Raw genomic sequence first — 19,716 nt, 5'->3', positions numbered from 1 at the left:
TGCAAAATGCACTAGTACATTGGAGCCTTGCTTCATACTGCCACACCATTATAAGAGAAAGAAAAAAAAATAGAAGACAAATATCAACCGACATTCCCGGACACTTGCGTATTCTGCTAGTGAACAGACACAACAGCCCGCGTGTCGTATATGTGCGCGTCACTCACAAGAAGGCTTAAAAGCCGCGTCGCACCAAAAATGCCTAAAAGCATCGTCGCAGTGGTGCATAGTGCGCATGAGTCCAGAACGCTTAAAAGCAGCGTCGCCTAGCTAGCAATGTCTGTTGCGTCGGAGCCACCAATCCACAATCATGGAATAATAATAAACTGCGTCTACTCGGAACTTGTCTGCTCCTTGCCACAGTACCCGGCATGAAACAAAGCGAATTTGTGGATGCCTATCATGGCAGAAAAAGTGCGAATGCGCGTGTTAACACTGCATCATTAGCGACACAAAAATGATATTGCCTTTCTTTATATCTTTGGAAACTATTGGCTGACATGTGTGCGTTTCCTTGCGTAACATGTCCTTCTAAATCGTGCCAGTGCATTTTCTCCTTTTACGTGCCTTAACATGCATGCATGCAAATAATCTGCCAGTGTTCCAAGCGCAAGTAAATAAAAAACATTTCCTTTTGCGCATGCCGAAGTAGAACGCACTAGCGAGTTAGCATCTGCGGAAAGGTTACAGGAATTTTTCTGAAGGCTAGCGTATATTGGTGTATTTAATGGCATCACCAATTACTTCATGCTCCCGTTACGCACAGACGGCTTACCTTAGTTTTCATCTTTATAAACAAAACGCCGAAATTCAAGTACTATGCACTGTGCACAGCGTGCAAACATTTACACAGTATGTCATCATCTCTAGCGTCGTCAAGCTGTCAAACAACTGCGTCACATCTGAGAGCAGACACTACGGAATAGAAAGCGTTGCAAATATGTTCTGTTCCGGAAGCTGTATCAGCGAAAGCAGAACAATCGCAACAAAACTGCAACGCAGGCTTCAGTTTACGCTCAGGGCAAACGCTGGTGGCACACACAGATGCGGTTCATAAGAAAAGCCACATGCGGCAGTAAAGACCTTGTAGCACCGAATAATAATAGTATCTTGAAAACGTGAACTTTTGGTTTGAAAACTATCGACCCACCTCAAAGAACCCTGACCCGTGGTTTCGACCAGTTTTCACCCACAGTTGTGTTCAGTGATACAAAACATCATCCACGAAATGAATTATATATCTATTCGTCGTGTTTTATCCCAGGCCAGGTCTAGGAAAATTGAGGTAGGTCATGCACAATTCAGGGCTCTGGGAGGCTGAATTTTCGAAGTTATCGGGCACTGATTCATGTTGTTTTCATGTTTTCATCCGCCAAAGAAGGGACTGAGCTCGCGCCTAAACTTATAGAATTTCCTGAGGGAGGAGTGCCTCGACGCCTGCTCGCAATTACTCTACACGTACCAATCTCCTCTCTTGAAAGCGACAGTGGCATTGAATCGGTGCATATTAATGTGGAATGAGACCATACTTCAACCCCGACGGAGGCTCTCCAAGGACTCATTCGATCTGGCAATTCACGACGTCGCCTAATCCTGCTGAAGTGCGATGTTCAATCATAAAAAAAAAAAAAAAAAACATTATTCTAGAGCTCGCGAGAATTCCTTAATCAATAATAACACTACTTGAACCACGTGTATAGTATATGTCTGCATACTTTTCAGCTGCGAATAGGTACCAAGAAGCCAGGCTTTGTCCAAAGTTGTTTTTATTCTTTTTTTTTTTTTTGTAGATGCGTGCATATCAGCTGCGCCTCTCCTCGTTGTAACTTCTATGTCAAGTGTTTTTAGTTTTACGATGACTTTTGCCGCCATTTCTGCTGTGGACATCTGGACGCGGTCACTGTCCTTCTTTTATGTCATGAGCCATTGCTTAGCGTGTACAACCTCCCAAAATAAACGCCCACTCTTTTTCCTGTTGTATCTGCGTGCACATTGAGTGCATGCTGTTGCTTATTTTTCCACTGGTGCTTACTCCACGGTCTAATTAAAGCTTCTCTAAGCGACGCTCTCTGCGTATTGAAAGAGCAAACTTTCCGAACCGAACGGCAGCAACAATTGCTCGTCCAGCTAACGCTGTGAAAATACAGGCTTTCTGTCGAAGCCCCCTTATCGAGAGCTTTAGCTTATCCGAGCAGCCGTACGCGGATACGGCAACGCGTTGGCAATGCCACCAATGGTTGCCACCTATGCCAAGTTTTCCTATCCAACACCTTTCTTAACAATTGCCGTAGTTGCCATGTTTAGCGTACATCAGTGCTAAAACTGCCCATCGGATTAGTTTGGTCTGAATTGGTTTCGTTTTGTTCCGTTTATGGGATTTAACGTCCCTAAGCGATCAACTCAGACTATCAGAGATCCCGTAGTGGAGGGTTCCGGAAATTTTGACCACCTTAAGTTTTTAACGTGCACTGACATCGCACAGCACACCACTGCAAAACTGCCTATTTACAAGGAGAAATGAAAGTATCAGCTCTTACCGTGAAGTTGTGCGTAAGGAACGTCTTGGGCTCCAGCGACGCGTAGTGGTAGAGCTTGACCTCGAGAAGCAACTCGTAGGGTTGATCCCGGTAAAGGTCGTCAATAACGTACACGATCAGGCGGCCATCTTCTTCATACGGGGAAACTAGCAATGGTGAAAAGAACCGCTTGGCGAAGTAGTGCAACATCTTCCACTCGCCATTGTAGTCTGCAGGTAAACAAAAAAAAAGGAAAACAAGAGTCACTTAGGCTTTCGAAAGAGAAAGTGCGCCTATAGGGCTTCAGTATTCCGTCTCCTGCACGTGCGTGGCCAATGTAGCCGTAAATAAAATTTGACGCATCAAGGCACGCAACACCCCTTCTAAGCAATCCGCCTTTTCTTAACATTTGTACTCTGGGGTTCAGGAACTAAGCTGAAAACAAAACATTAGAGAAAAATTCAAGGTGGTTTGCTGTGCACTACAAGAAGCGCGGCGATGCTTCAGAACTTCTAAATCGAGGTCAGCTTAATAAATACAAAAAAAAATTTAAAGCTTAAAATATAATTTCACGTCAATTCAAATTGAATTGTTCGAAGCAAAAAATATCCAGTAAGTAGAGCACCTCCTTCGGAAATACGGCAGCCCTTCTCTTATAATGTATATTAATTACTCGATAATGGGCGAGGAGACGGAGTTTTTTACGACGCTCTTAATGTTGTTTTTCAGTCGGGAAAATAGTTTTGTACCCAGCACTGCTATCGAACACGCACAGAAAAATACGCTCACATAAACAAGGAATTGGTTTGGTTCGGTTTGGTTTGGTTTATGGGGCTTAAAGAGACTCAGGCTATGAGAGACGCAGTTGTATTTCAGCATTACAAAACGCTCGCAAAACAAGTGCTAACTGCGAACGGCAATGCATCATTTGCCCACTCGGTGACAGCCTCACACACGCACGCAAAAATGCACGTTCATTAACAAAGCCCAGTTGACTAAGTAAAAGACGGTATCAGAATATGTATACAAAATTGCAAATACCACAAAAATATTTTGGAAGTTCGTGGGTGGACAGGCATCGCGTACTGAACGTGCATCTTCGAACCGAAACAGTCACGGGTTGCCACGTAGCTTGTACAGAAACACGCAGTAGTTTCGCGACTGAAATCTTTTAATTTTTTACTGCCAGACACAAAACGGATGATTTTTTTTTTAACGCTTACAGATAAGTATCTTAATGTCTGTAGAGGATTACTCGGTATGATCCATAAAACCGGATTCTAGAGCAAGGCTGACATTATGGCCATTATAAAGCATAACGATTAGATCGGTAATTAACTAAAGTTAACCAATCAACTTTATTTTTATTCTGAGGCAATATTATAATGGAAAATTTAACGCCATCGGCATCGAAAATGAGGCCAGTTTTGAAATTCTGTTAATTAGTAACGTAGTTCAAAACGTCTAATACTGAAAATATGCGTTTGAAAGCTTGTTAACGGGGCTTCTCGAATTGCACGTTTATAAATTGGTGTCGCTGCGCGTGATAGCGTCGCCGTAATCACTTCGACTCGTTTTACATCATCAAACACTTAGATCTCCCAAGTGCAGTAAGGCGAAAGCCTTTCCTGTGGCTCTTTTAACTCATTGGCTGCTTTTTCACTCATTTCCTTCTTTTTTCTCTTTTTCCTTTTTTTGCTCCTTTTTCTCTTTACCACATTTTTTGCACACGACTCATTTTGCACAATTTCGACGTCCGTGGCTGTTTTGACGTCTGCATCTATACGACGGCCTTAGCTATTTTGACGCCCGAGTGACGTTTTGGATGTAATTAATTAAATACTTATTCCACATTAAAACATTTTGCACACAGACATTTTTTTTCCAACCTCTACCTCATACAACCATTCTTTATTTATCAGTCATTTCATTTCCCGACAATTACGGTGTGACACCTCCGCGGACACACAAAATTCTGTCACACTCATGAGCCTATAAAGATTTTTGCCTTATGCACAAGCGGCTTCCCTATATGACGCATGGCAATTGCAAGTGCCGCCATTTTTTTTTTAAAATACGATGCAAGAAATCCAGCTCAGCGGACTTTCAGATGCGCATTTTTATTTCGATAGCAATACTGCGCTAGGTTTCGTCCCGTCGAGTCGTCCCGGGAAGGTCCACGTTTGACCTTGAACAGCCACGAGAACGCTCGGTCACCGGCAGCTAATGCTTTCACTCCTCATTCAGTTCAGCAGCATTGAACCCTTATCATTTATATGTGGGCTGGTAGCTTACGCTCTCGCGTCATACTCCTAAAGGGTTAGCTTAAGTATCCCCAATAATGTAGCACCCTACACCGATAGGGCGTCATAGGGGAATAATGTAGCAGGCAAAAGAAGCTTCCGTCGTTGCTACCGCAATTCAACTAGGGCTAACCAGAGTTAAACCACAAGTAATTTTTGAAGTTCGATAACCACGCTGCCGTTTAGGAAAATTTGCAATCGGGGCTCTCCTTTTATCTGACTGCCTTTGACAATGTATTATTCAGCCCCACACAAATAAATAAACCGTTGAATAGTTGTTTTATAGTTTATTGTTCCTCTTAAATATTAATCTCAACCTTGTACACCACGTCCGCCTTGCTAAAAAAAAAAAACGCCTCTACAGACCACAATGATATATCTATTGCAGTTTTTAAAATCAAAATCTTTAAGTCCTAGAATTGTCACCCCGTATATTTCGTGTTATTTACCGAACCGACGGCAGTTATCATTGAATGTCAGAATATTTTAAAGCTCAAGCTTTACTTGGCTCACGATTGACGCGGACAGGAAGTGTCCTCAGCGAGGGGCACAAAAATCCCGTGGTGCCCCGCTGGTTTCCAGAGCAACTTTGGTGCCAACCGTTGTAGATCGAGCCACCGAAACGGAGAGTGGGGCGAAGGCATGTAGTACGTGACCTAGCGCATCTGATTTTGACAGAAGAGGAATGAAGAAGGTATAGTCATAGGGGGAATCGCGTTACCGCGTGGTGACACGCACCACAGAAGGAAGCGCGTGAACCGGTTATCCCGACAGCGCATTGCGCGAGCAAGCCTTTGTCTTACTGTATGTGGCTGGTCCACCTAAATGTTCGTCTTTTCTTGGTTCGCACTTTGAATAACTGTCCAAGCACGTTATGCCATATTTCGTCTTTTTTCAATACGACCAATTTCTCATCTGCCATGCCGTAAAGCGAGGATTCAATAATAAAGAAGGCCGTGCTCCGTAAAACGGTTACCGCAGTTATGAACTCACACAACGTTTCTTTTACAGCCGACAAGTCACGAAGCGTTATCTAGGAAATTTTCAATGAAAAGGCAGGCATTAGTATACAAAACGTGAGCATCAGCGCAAAACGTTTTCCAAACTGCGCAAAATCAAATTACGCCATATGAAGTTGCTTCTCCTTAGTAAACCGACAATCAAATGTCATTTACCACTTATATGTGTATCGAATGATGAACTTTAGACTCCAAAGGTCGTTTTCTGTGTTTTGTTAGATGACAGCTCCCCGAAGTGCTTCTGCTTGCTGAAAAAAAAGTCTACGGCGCAGCAGAGTTCCAAATGACGTAAAATGTTCTTGATTCATGTGTTCGAAACCGATGACACTGGCGTCGACATCTGTACGTAGCAAAAAATTTACATGGGTTCAACGCTGCTGAACCGGGTGTGGAACAAAAGCTTTGGCTGCGGGCAACTGGGCGTTGCATCGAACACAACCAGCGTTCTGTTGAACGCATAACATTTCACCGGCGTTTTAGGTGGTGGTGGTAAAGACGTTTATTGAATATAAATATGGGGATTAAGGGAAAGCCACTTGTGAACTAAATAAACGTAAGAACATTTCCATAAGCTATATTCAAGTGTTCGAAAAACATTTTTCTATGATGGTGGCGAGAATGTAGAAATGTATGGTCTATGTCAGTTGGCAGTGCACGAATGCATAACTAAAGTTGTCGCCAAGCGGTTGGGTTGTGTTCAAGCCAGGCTCGCACTATTTTCTGGCCACTTGATGTTATGCAATAAAGTCTGTTTTATTGCAGAAGGATGTAAGTGTACCAGGAATGCCGCAAGGGTTTCACTGCGTAGCCCAACGCCAACCATGGCGACAGACGCTGCGCCCTTTTTACAAAGCATGTAATGCTTTTCACATTAGCATGACCCTAAGACTTGTCTAGCACGCTCGAACAGCCCACTTGGGAGTGCATTAACGTAATTTCCAAGCGGCATGGGGTTCAAAACGGCTCCTTGCCGCTCATGCACGTTCACATATATGGTTACTATCTTCGCACGTTTTAAAAGTGCTAACCGAGGCCAGCGAGAAGCGGTGAATGTCAAGAACTTGGAGGTTGCTTAAGCTTCGCCCTAAGGATGAAACGCGATAGCGCCTCTCTATATACGCTATAGATACTCGAATTACACTACACGACATACTAAAGCACTGTAGTACTCATAGATATGTTACTAAGGGAAGCACACCACGGCGCATTTACTACGCCTCTTCAAATGCTCCTACCAACGAGCCTTTTATGGCCAATGTGTAGCACCTCGTCTGGCAACATTTTTTTTTTTTCTGACGGAAGCAACCGGCTACTACGCCTGATTTCCGGTGCAACGAGTTCCTTAACGTACTCGCGTTAAAACGCGCAGCATTTCGCACCGTTCGAGCACTCTAGACAAGCGAGCCGACGTTGCATCATCAGAATGCTAAGCATATAACTCGCTTATTTTCTTGTTGCTCCGTTAAAACCGCGCGACCTCTTCCTTGCCTTTCAGGTTTTCGTTTCCATTTAAGTCGGCGCACTGCAGCTGCACATTGCGCGCAAGTCTGTTACTCTAAGCCGCTGCTTCTCAGATAGCGGGTAGTTTTTTCTACACAATCATGTACGGCCTCCGAAAGCGCTAACGTTTTCGCTCTAATATTATGTGCTCCAGAGAACACCGACTAACCTAAGCCAGAATCACGTTCAATCTTCGAGAGCCTCGTAGTTAAGGGTTTTAAGCAAGCTGCAAGGATAGTTTTGCTTTGCTGAGGGATTCGGTCGCTGACTGCGCGCCAAAATCTCCGGCGTGCAGCAAGTGGTCCGATGCGAGTTCTCCGCGTGCTTGCCTTATTAATGTTTGGCGCAGTACGGCGGCCGCCTACCACCTTTCGCAGATTTAGCTACGTTTCTCAGGGCCGCACCAGAGCGCTTTTAGAGAGCGCACTTGTCAGTTGAGGTGCATAACAGCCGAAGACTCCTTACTTCCAAACGCGCCCCTCAAATTACTTGACTAGCCGCAACCCGCACGGTACAGATGGTGCCTGTGGACCTTATTCTTTCTAGCCCAAAAGGTCTCGTACAGAGGCAAGCTATACCGCCTGAGTGATAAGACTCATTCATAGACAATCCCCCACCTCGTAATATGCATTCGTTGTTCCACCAATTGCGCCGGAAGGCGCGGGCTAAATACATCCAGTAAAATGCGGGAAATACACTGAGGCATATTGCGTAGATGCAGCAAGTCAGAGGGGGGGAACACAGGGGGGGGGGGGGGGGGGGACCTACAAATGGCTGATGCCCCCTAACCGTCTGCGAAGACAATATCAAAACGGCGGAGGAGGAGGCTTTTGCTTTAGCCGCCACGCATGCCCCCGGCCCTTGTATAATAACAGATTCTATAGCTGCATGCCGCAACTGCATAAGAGGACGAATTGGTACTCCGGTAGTCAGAATATTAAAAAACATCATGGCCACTCCTACACAAAGAAATACCTCGTTTGGACCCCAGGAAATCAAGGCATAGAAGAGAAAGAGTGCGCCCATGACGCTACCTATAACTCTCCTCCCCCATGACTCGGCCCCTTCTTACCCCACCCTACTCCGGTCCCCTGACGACGTACACGGTGAGGCTACAACTCTGCAGACTCTCGCAGAAAATATCCACCCCCAACCAAGGGGCTCTCCAAAGCGGAGGAAGTCAGATGGCGACGCCTACTGACAGGTTACAATTCTCCAGCCCGTTTAAACATATTACACCCCGGGTTCTGTGACGCCAAATAAAAACTTCGCGGGGAGAATACAGCCCTGCACCACATGGCATGCAGCTTCCGAAACAATCCACCTGACTACCCAAACGCAATGCCAGCTATTGAGGCGTGGGAGACTGCCCTGTCCTGCTCCGGACTCGAGGCCCCCGTGACACGCATACGGATAGCAACGGCAGCCGCTGGAGTACCGGACTAGGGACGTATACACGCACACACACCCCTTCCTTATCTCTCAATAAAGGTTTTCAGTCAGTAATTCACCTTTCGGCTATTAGCTCCGAACTATAACTAAACGAAAACGAACAAAAACTCTAGCATTACGTCACTTGACTTTTATTATTAAGAACAATGCGGGTGCCTTCACTCATCGTCTTTCAAACTTTGGAAGAACGTTCAAGCCCACTGTCGTCAATCGACGTGCCTGAGCAAAAAAAAAAAAATGATTGCTTGACATTTCGACAATTAGCTACGAGCTAACAGCTAGTTAGATTTCGCCTTTCAAGAATAGCCCGTACACCGTCGACCTTCTAATATAGAGACTCCTCAGTCCCACAAGCCAGCAGTCGTCAATCGACGTGTTCGGGCCAAAGCGTTGCTTGCCTGACATTGAAAACTTGGGACAAAAGACAATCATGCCACTGCACTAGCACGCCAAGGGCGCTGCGATGATGGAAGGCAAAGCTTTCGTGACTTTAGTCACGGATCAATATGCACCACCGAACGAAAATTGCATTTCCTGCTTATGTGCGGGGAGATTATTATACGCAATTCGTATGTGTCCTTCGCTGGGTGGTAGTTAAGGCACGGAAGCGACCAGGGCCTCGTTCACGCCACGCGTGTTTTGGAGGCGTCGTTGATCGATGCTAGACGCCGTGGCTGCCGCCACTCACGATATTGATTTTGCGCTCGTTGCAGTCAGGTTACAAGTAGCGAACGACAGGTGCGCGCTGAAGTGAAATGCTCTAAGGCGTGTCGTGTATACATACGCGAGACGCCTCCATGTTATAAGCGTCATCATCATCAACTACAGCAATACCACACTCGATAAATTTAGGGTAGGTAGAGCAAAGGGCTCTTCCCAATCTTCTCCGAAGCACTATAGTGTGGTATATGTGACTTAACGTCCCAAACAGAACGAGAAGATGGCTATACGGTATGAAAGAGCACTGAACAAGGGCAGAGGGGGGAGCCTCAGTTCGCAGGTCGAACCAACGTTTCGACAAGTAGACTTGTCTTCGTCTCGGCAGACCGATCATCACTGGCAGGCGTTTAAATACTCTTTTGCTTCCGAAGAAGAAAAACTGGGAGGGGGAGAGTGGATAAGAAGAACGGAGGTCAAAAAAATGAAAACAAGTATTGTGAGGCAGAAGAACGCACCAGCAAATTCACCTTTTTACTTCAGGTAGGCCGAAGCAGCAGCCACCGACTAGCCACAGCTTAGCAACACTTCGTCTTCTTCGCACGACCCGATGACCGATGATGATTACGCTGAGATGAAGATGAAGGTCACTCACAGTGCTTACAACATTCCCCCTCCCGAACGAAAGCGACCATCCTGGTCGCAAATTAAATCTTAAGGTCGGCGGTTAAAGGGTTTCAAGCGCGACACGTGCACAATCTCGGTGCCGCGACACCGACGATCGCGAACAGGCGATGCAGGTGTGATGAGATAGTTTACAGGGGAAGTTTGTTCCAGAACCGTGTACGGGCCAATAAAACGGCTCAGAAACTTTTCACACAGGCCGGGGATGCGAGTAGGTGTCCAGAGTAGCACTTCGTCTCCAGGGCGGAAAGACACTGAGCGATGAGTCGCATCATACGTGCTTTTCCTGGAAGCTTGAGTGGCTTCAGTTTGAAGGCGGGCACGATCACGGCAGTGGGCGATACGAGACACGAACTGTTCGTGGGAAGGCGCGGCAGAAGGAGTAGAAGCTGTGAAGAAAGATGCTTCGAGGGAGAAGGTAGGATGGCGGGCATAAACAAGAAAAAACGGAGAGTAGGTGGTGGTTCGTTGAACGGCAGTGTTGTAGGCGAAGGTTACAAAGGGGAGTAAAGAGTCCCAGTTGTTGTGCTGAGGGTGAATGTAGGTGGATAGCATATCAGAAAGGGTGCGATGAAAGCGTTCTGTGAGGCCATTGGTCTGAGGGTGGTAAGGAGATGTAGTTTTATGCACCGTGCCTGAAGCATGAAGCACTGCGGCGAGGACGGTGGAGAGGAACGACTTGCCACGATCGCTAAGGAGGAGGCGAGGGGCGCCGTGGCGAAGAAGTATGGTGTGGAGGAAGAAGTTGGCGATTTCGGAAGCGGAGCCGGAACGGTGAGAGCAGGGGGATGTGACTGTGCCATGGCGGTTGATGTGCCGCCAAGAACACGACCGGAACGGAGCTCCAGGGGGTGCCGCGTTGAGGACGCTGGGATCAGGAGTCACTTCCACCACTTGTGAGGCAGAAGAACGCACCAGCAAATTCACCTTTTTACTTCAGGTAGGCCGAAGCAGCAGCCACCGACTAGCCACAGCTTAGCAACACTTCGTCTTCTTCGCACGACCCGATGACCGATGATGATTACGCTGAGATGAAGATGAAGGTCACTCACAGTGCTTACAGTATTTGTTTCTTCAATATGTATTTCTCAGCCTGGAATCGGTGATCCTAAGGCCTGAATTAAAAAAGAACAGTAAATGTTTACCCACCGGTAAAAATGGGTACAAGCATGCGCCGGCCTGACGCTCGCCATTTCTAGGGGTGTGCGCTTGGGAGAAGCTCCGTAAACCCCGCTGCGCCTCCCAGATGGGCCAAACCAAGTTTCGAACCTCGCAGCCTGCAAAGGTGGTTCATGTTGCAGCCTCAGCTGCAGTGAGCACCAGTTCTAAAGAAAAAAGTACCATTTTTACCGCTTTTATTTCTTTTTCAGGCCATTGGATCGCCACTTCCAGGCTTAGAAATACATACTGAAGAAACAATTTTTTTCCACCTACTTTCTTCTCACCCATCCTCCCCTACCCCACTCCTTGACCTCCTTTCTTCTCACTTGCCCTCCCCTTCCCCATTTTTTCTTCTTCGGAAGTAAAACCGTATTTAAACCCCTATGATCACTCTCCCCAGACGAAGACCAGTCCACTTGTCGAAACGTTGGCTCGACCTGCAAACTGAAGCTCCGCCCCCCTCCCCCCTCTACCATTGCTCAGTGCTCTTTCATTAACGCTCCAAAGTGACACATGGATGTTGATGGATGCCCTAATGGAAAACTAAGGATTAAGTTCGGTGACCTGTAACCCTTCGACGTGCACTGACATAGTACAGTACACCGGTGTCTTGCATTTCGCCTCCGTCCGAACGCGGTCACTGGGACCAGCACTGAGCTCAAATACTCCGGCTCAGCAACTGATCACTCCATTAGACAGACTTAGCTTGCCGGAGACGCACTGACGTAGATGTATACTGGTTTACCGTTCCCCTCCTGCGCATGCGCAGTGGCAGCGATTGCACTCACCGCTGTCAATGCGCATGCGCAGTAGGGGTTCGGCAAACCGGTATACTTCTACGTCAATACGTCTCCCGCAAGCTAAATCTCTCTATTATGTCCGGGACATGCTGTCCACTGTTTACGATTGTTTCTCTTCTTTTTTTTTTTTTCAGGTATTGTAATAACACAGATCTCATGATCGCTGTCATGGTTTGTTTATCTTTCATCCTGGGCGCACAGCCCAGGAAGTATCTCAAAAGAGAGGCTCACTTAACTTATATTTCAGGCGCAGATTCTTGACTTCTTATGCTGAACCGCATCAATTCATTATGTAAACGATTCCTGCTCTCTTGAAGCGCGATTCTCGTTCGCTTGTAATGTTATCCCCTATTCAAAAATTGACGTGATTTTTATTGAGTAGCATCAGTCCCTTCCCCACTGTCATGCCTCATGATTGCCCTGGTGATGATTTATGAATAGCACATTTTGTGAATACAGTAAGCGAGCCCCATCATTTACGATTTACTACTGTCTGAAAAGAAGACAACAGTACCAAAAACTTCAAAAGTAATATCTTCATCGCATCTAAACACAGCCTAGATTGTTCGTAGAAGTAAAGCTAACACAAGTTGCGGAGCCTCATAAGCATTACGTTGACAAAGGAAGCCTTTGCCAGGATATCATAATAAACATCCAGACAGCCGGCTAAAATTGTCTCGACTAATTTCCACTAGGAAAAGTTCATAATATCTCTACGACTTCCAGTGGCTGTAACCTTACTTCCATGTTGCAGTTACCATCATGCAGCCGTCGATACTGATTAATCCTTCCCATCACAAACCTCACGGAGGGAGGCGGGGCGTGGCGTAGCTCTATTACATTTTAGGCAGCGGCTTATTACTCAGTGCTGTAAATGTTGTTTTTGATCTTGCATTTTGCAATCCCTTGGAGTATTCATGTACGCTCACCTGAAGCAACGATTTTACACTTTCCTCTTTGCTGTAGCGGCTGAGTAGTTGCGCGTCCCGTTGCGGAAAAAGAGTTCGCCGATGATTCAGTAGCGACCTCAAGACAGTTTTGGCGGAGCGGGAACTATTAGAGCACACGAGCTATGGGATACTGCCACACGTCAAAGCATTTCAGGCAGCCGAAACTAATGTGGAGCCCTTCAGTACAGTGCGTAATTATTATTATTACTGCAGTGTGAAATTATAACAACCACAGATTTGCTCTGGTTTTCATAATTACTTCGCCTTCTTTAACGTAACTCCTCGATTTCACACAAGTATTCAAGATGGCGACTGAGGAAAGTGGCGGCTTCTAAAAGTATACAACGCAGCCTAATCTCAGAAGGATGCTTCGTTGCGACATTTGTCTTTCTAGACACTGTCAAAACTATGAAAGCATTCCTCGGAATCCGACCCAAAAACGAGGTGAAGGCATTCGTTCCTCAGCTCGTTTTGGTCTTCGGGACCACTGCGCCAATGTCGGCAAGCATATCGTGCAGCTCGCCATCCTTACACCGTCGAGCGCGCGTGTCTTTGTACCTCTGATACCATTCACGGACTTTCTTGCGGCCCAGCTCAAGCTTACGAGACGTTGGATACACGTTCTTGCCACTGAGCCTGTGACGCTGGACGAACACTTTCTTAACTTACACGGTGTACGAATGCGCATGCAGAACCGCAACTGTCCTCGTTACTGTCGTGTAGTACAATGGCAGATGAGAGAAGTGAAGTGCAAGTGAATTGGATACGTGCGTACACACAAAAGCAAAATTTTCAGAAGCATTTTCTTTAGGTCCAGCAGGGAGGAAAAGGGGGGTGCTTACTTGGTAATACATGGAAACGTGAGATTCCCTGAAAAAGGGGAGGCGGGGGAGGAATTGAGGATGGCAACGAATTTCGATGACTCTCAGCGGAGGCGGCTGTTTGGGTAGTTGGTGGAGCGGTGAGAGATCTGCATTTATTACGGAAGGCGTGTGCAAGTCTAGAAGCGAACCCAGTGCCTCCACCAAATCATAACACACAGGATAAAACAGAAGCAGAGAAAACTATAGAACTGCGATGGACCCAAAATGGTTCGAGCGTGTGAGTGGCAGGCAACCAAGTGCTACCTTTATTACACATGCATTACTTGTCCTACTAATGCATCCATCATTACTACTATTACATTAATTACTGTCATTCGGTGTGGGAAAGCCCGCATGTCCCACCCTGGCACACATAAAAGCGCAAAATATAATATAACGAAATATGTTCACACTGCCCAAAGACAGAGCTGAATTCCACTGTTCGGAACATGGTGTGATACAAGCGCATAACACGGAAGTTTAACGCTTAGGTTCCAGCTATATAACTGAGTAAATGTGAATACGAATTTGTCGGAACGTTTCACGAATCTATGAAAGAAAGCAATTGCGTAAACTACACTATGTACTAGAAGCTTAAAAATTAGTTCTAGTTGGAACAGTTGTAGTGGACCATTGTTAAAATGTTTCCTGCCATAGATAATTTTAATTTTTGCACCGCCACAGATCGATGTAATGTAGAAGGAAGGAGAATATGCTTCGGAGGTCATTTCCAACGGTCTCACTTTTTTGAGGAATAAGACTTGGCACTCACCTACTATTTCGCTTCTGCCTTATGGGTTGTATATTAAATATGCATTTGTTATATTAAAACTGCAAGATGTCTGCGAATTATTTAAAAGCCTCCAAAAGGTGTGGTAATTCGTGAATATTGTTTCTTGGTTGAAAAATAGTTCTGTGCAATGGGTTCGGTCATGTATAGTTCAGTTTATGGGAGCCCATTAGCGTAATTGCTACTTCGAGAAATAAGGAAGCATTTAGTGAAGCTTCTTCTTCCATATTTTTCTGTACATCCTTTATTTTCAGCTTGAAAGCAACACTTATCATTTCGGACTGTCAGTTCAGTTCAGTCGTTCAGTCGTGTCCGACTCTTCGTGACCCTATGGACCATATAACGCCACGCTTTCCGGTCTCTCACTATCTTCCTAACATCACACAACTTCATCTGCAGCGCCTTGAGGATGCCATCTAAACATCGCGTTCGCTGCTTACCCTTTCTCACGTGACCCTCAACCTTTAGAGTCTGAATGATTGAAGTCTTCCGAGCAAATCCTTCGACAGCACACAAGCGCCACTTCTTTTGGCGCTCAGTTGCACTCACCTATGGAGGACCACGAAGGCGCCTGCCAGACGTCATTGAGGTGCCAATAGATGGCGCCCATGGTCAGGCCCTGAGAATGGCGGACTACAAGCCGCTGCCGGCGGTAGTGCTCGGCTTGAGTCTTCACGCCCATCGCCTGGTATATCTGCAAAATGACCTCTAGCAGGTTTAAGTTCGTATCATCGAGTGAAAGTGCCCGAGCAGTCCTGGCATGGAGATTCAACATGAAGCAAACGCGATGCATTCTAAACTGGCAGTTTTGTTGTTAGTAGCGTGGCAGCGCTGTTTAATTGTTACCGCGTTGCGCAACCAGTTAGAAAGAAAAAAACATAACGTATTCACAGATTCATACGCACATAAAAAGGTATACACATCACCTGATGTGAGCTTTAAATTGCTTCTCTTCCCATCGAAAAGAGGACGTTTCTAATTAACTGTAAGAAACTCATTTCCTGAAGGAAACGTACATGGCTGAAAGATACAAGCAGTTATGTCTGACCTCAAGAGTGTCCAAAATATAGCGCTTTTTTCGGCAAGTAAGTCGATAAAGGGCACCCTCTTCGCGTTTTTTCATCAACACGGTTCCATCACAGCATAATAAATTTGCCTGCATAGTTGACTTTTTTTGTTCGCAAGGGTGCTAGGAGGATGGGTACGCTTGCTTAATTACTGTTTTTTTTTCTTCCTGCTTGGGAATATAAACGAGAACAATCATGTTTTTCTTTTTCTACCTTTTCAGTTTTTTACACCTCTTCCATCTCTTGTTGTAACCTGTAGCTTCGCCTTTAACATTCTGCCAGGCTGTAATTCTCTTACTCCAAGGAAGACCTCCCACGCACGTGGGTATCGTCAGCCACATATAGATATTTTAAATTGTCGCTTTTGACTGTTCCCAAATCAATGGCTACCACTCTCAGGCTGCACTTGTTTGGCGAAGCAAAAATAAAATTCGTGCTGAGTCAGTAAACCTTAGCATGAGTCATCAAAGCCTGAGTGCGAAGCACTCGAGAGACGATGACTGAGAGGTAGAAGCGACGAGCTGCACGTTCAAGAAACAGAAATTCCCGTGCATAAATATCTGCACCTTGGTCCGTTAGGTGTTGTAGGATTAGATGCACGTGTATCCCCATGAGCATCAAACCAACTCGTGGCACGCTTTGTGTAGTATCGCCGAAACAACAATGTTTTTTAGAAGGCTGCCATTTTATTTCCAAGATAGGCGCACGAACACAGAACAGAACACACACACACGCAGGCGCACATGCGCACGCACGCACAAACACACACACACACGTACGCACGCATTGTGCACATGTAGAAACACTCATGCACGCGTACACACGAATCTCATTGCACTAGGAACGTGTCATGTATCATGGACGCGGACATTAGGCTGCACGGAGGGAAAAGCTAATAAAATACTAGCTACTCCACGCTTTGTCGCCGCCACCTTGTTTACGGCCCCACCCTATTCGCAGAGCCGACAGCGCTTCGTGCGAGCAAACTTAATGCGTGCGCCCGCGGCATTTCACATATTTTCTTCAGAGCACTTTGTTTATAGCTGGAGACTGAGTCTTAGTTTACGCTAGATTTATCACATGGAGCGTTTATATTTGCTAGCTTTTTTCAAGCTAAGCTTTACGTGCCTCCCACGGGCTGAGCGATTTCTTTGGGCGATGTTTATGCAGGCCGCGGCAAGGCTGCAGAAATGTGTACTTATGCACAGACATCGAACGAACTTACCTCTACATGTGCTCAAAGCTGTACTGTGCTACCGAATATCAGATACGGAAATCAAGGACGGCTTTGTACAACAGGGAAAATATAAGCTGCATATCAAACGAATGCAACATGAAACAAACGTGGGAGAGACGCAGCCTCGACAGGCTCGGCGTTTAAATCGAACCGAACGGGCGGCGATATAAATCAGCTCGCATAAGCAGTTTTAGCCAATTTGATATTCAAACGAGAACAGTCGTGCATAGTTACTGAGTATCAGCCCAGCGTTGCGCTAATCAAATACGACTACCTATGCCTCACTATTTATTCGAAGCGACGGGTCGCACAACGACTTTGGAAGAACACCATCTACTCAATGCACTTTTTCTTTTAATGCGTAGCAGTTGTGAAAGAGGCTATCCGAACGGAAACCGAAATGTCAATTATTATTGTATTTTTGTTTGACTTTGGTGATGGATCGTTCATGACTTTTTAGCGATGAACTCGTATCCGACTTCTGTGGTCAAGAAAGCACTCGTCAACACACAGAGTTGTGTAAAAATTATGGGGACACCTAAGCTCCACATTTAAGGGTATGATGCGAAAGCATAGGCTACAACCCAAATATAAAGTTCGGCTTTAACCATGCCGTATATAAACGCGTCTGCGTCGCCTAGAGGTAACGAATCTGACTCAGATTGCAAGGTTCCTCGCAGGCTAATTCTGATATACCCGCCCCATGTGACAGGAGATGCCCGACTTGCCAGCTCCTGCCAAACGTAACGTCAGGCAACCATACGTCGAATCAGCGCGCAGTCACGTCAGCTGCCAGGTGCCACCTGCCAGCGCCATGATTTTTAGCTCACAACGTCTACGCCGAAGGCCGATTTCCTCGTGAAAGAGCCATTTAACGCGTCCTTTCACTTTAATGCGTCCAGTTGATAAGTTACCAGTGCAAATATGGCCGTATTCCGCAGCCATAATATAGAGGATTGCTGATAGTGGCCCCGATAATGAGGGGTGGCTATCGCTGCTGGAGACCTTTTGCATTTTAGAGCGTTAGCGGTAAGACTTCAACTATCACCCGTTTCTCCGGTCGTCTTCGCGAACACGCCTCTGACAGGTGGTAGTTGGCAGGTGACATGGCCAGTACTGATTGGTCGCCGGGTTGTATGACGTCAGTAGACCACATATGTCATGGCTGAGATGGCAGGACCTACCGGTCCGGGCAGCACTTTTGAGATGAGAATCGAACCTACCAAGACCCCTTGAGTCCAGAATCAGACGTTCTGTTCCTAGGCCGTGCAGACGGTGTCGTAAGGTTAGAATAAAACAGGATTTTACATCTACTTGAGTGCTCTCTCAAGTAATGCTGTTATATTATGATATACTGATGAAAATGTTGCACCTGGAATCAAAATATATGTGCTAACTCGGCCGTCATTGTTTTATTTTATGTTTTGAGTCGTTCTGATCTGTCAACGTGACCCTACAAAAGATTCGACTGCAAGCATGCATCTGAGGTTTTCTTAGACTATAATTCATGCTTTCTTTTAGTGGGAAGATTCGTCACTGATACGATCACAGAGCGTTGGTTTACTGCGTTCGGTGGCTTCAGCTGAAGAGACGATCATATTTTTTCGCCCAAATATAGGCCGATGAATTGAAGCGGCAGCTTAAGAGTGCCGAGTGAGCAGCGAAGACGGACAAGGAGGCATAGACGAGGGTCGAACAGCTGATGTGACGCAATCATCCACACGCCATTTTTGTAAAATGAAGCTGGCATGGCAGAACAGCACACGAAAAGGCAGCGATAAAGTAGTAACTAGTTTAGTTTAGTTAATGGGGTTTAACGTTCCAAAGCGACTCAGGCAATGAGAGACGCCGTAGTGGAGGGTTAAGGAGTAATTTCGACTACCTGGATTTATTTACCGTGCACTGACATCGTACAGCACACGGGCGCCTTGCTTTTCGCCTCCATCGAAAAGCGGCCGTGGCAGCCGGGATTCGATCCCGCCTCCTCGGAGACAGCGGTCGAGCGCCCTAACCACTGCGCCACCACGGCGGGGCAAAGTAGTAACTTCAAATAACAAAGGACCGGTCGCAGTGAAAAAGCAGCGCTGGGCAGTTACACAAACGATTCCACTACAGCCAAATGAGAGCGGCCACCCAACAAAAACGCCTAAGCGACTGAAGTGAACAAAGCGATCTCACACAGTACAAGCTTGTCAGTACGTAAGTTGGTGCTCTAAGCTGGATAACCTTGAACCTGTGGCGTTGCGCAAGATTAAAGCGTTGTTGCACACGAGCGCAAACTCAATCGCTGATCTTGGTCTTTGCATCGAGAAATATTCTCAGCACTCAGCAGCTATTAACGTCATTAAAGTTGGAGAAAAAATAAAGGCCCCCCACTTTATTTCCTTCAGAAGCAAACGCATTCCCAGAAACTGCAGCCATATTTTCTTCGCTCTCTTTCTGGCACCAGCAGATAGTGGCTTTAATGCGCTTTTCTCTTCTTGGTGAAAGCGTAAAGCAAGACCAGGTTCAAAACGACCACAATACTTTTGAGGCGCTTGTGCTCCACCCAAGGGTTGACTCGATAGCGAAGGTTTTTCTTATTTTGTATTTTTCGTTTTTTTTATTCTTCCCTAATTTTTTTTTTCTTTTGTGCGCATAATAACGCGTTCATCCAGATGCCCTTCCAACACGCCTGGCACTAATGGTCCTTCGTGGCCTCCGTTCCATAGTTCGTT

General features: G+C 46.0%; 1 protein-coding gene across 1 annotated transcript in view; it reads right to left on the bottom strand.

Moving 5' to 3' along the window:
- Window positions 1-1,016: 1,016 nt before the first annotated feature.
- Window positions 1,017-19,716, bottom strand: part of LOC146186155 (beta-mannosidase-like) — a 68,645-nt gene continuing 49,945 nt past the window's right edge. The window contains exons 14-20 of the mRNA XM_084607992.1: window positions 15,245-15,450; window positions 13,621-13,706; window positions 9,535-9,550; window positions 8,915-8,951; window positions 5,333-5,484; window positions 2,538-2,746; window positions 1,017-1,028 (exon numbers count right to left, since the gene is read on the bottom strand). Coding sequence (XP_084464118.1) covers window positions 1,017-1,028; window positions 2,538-2,746; window positions 5,333-5,484; window positions 8,915-8,951; window positions 9,535-9,550; window positions 13,621-13,706; window positions 15,245-15,450 — 718 coding nt within the window. The remainder of the gene's footprint in view (window positions 1,029-2,537; window positions 2,747-5,332; window positions 5,485-8,914; window positions 8,952-9,534; window positions 9,551-13,620; window positions 13,707-15,244; window positions 15,451-19,716) is intronic.

The sequence above is a fragment of the Amblyomma maculatum genome, chromosome 6 (genome assembly GCF_055883805.1).
Source record: "Amblyomma maculatum isolate TAMU_Amacu chromosome 6, ASM5588380v1, whole genome shotgun sequence".
Classification (NCBI taxonomy): Eukaryota; Metazoa; Arthropoda; class Arachnida; order Ixodida; family Ixodidae; genus Amblyomma; species Amblyomma maculatum.
The sequence above is the reverse complement of the archived record's forward strand: the minus strand, read 5'-3'. Positions and strand labels throughout refer to the sequence as shown.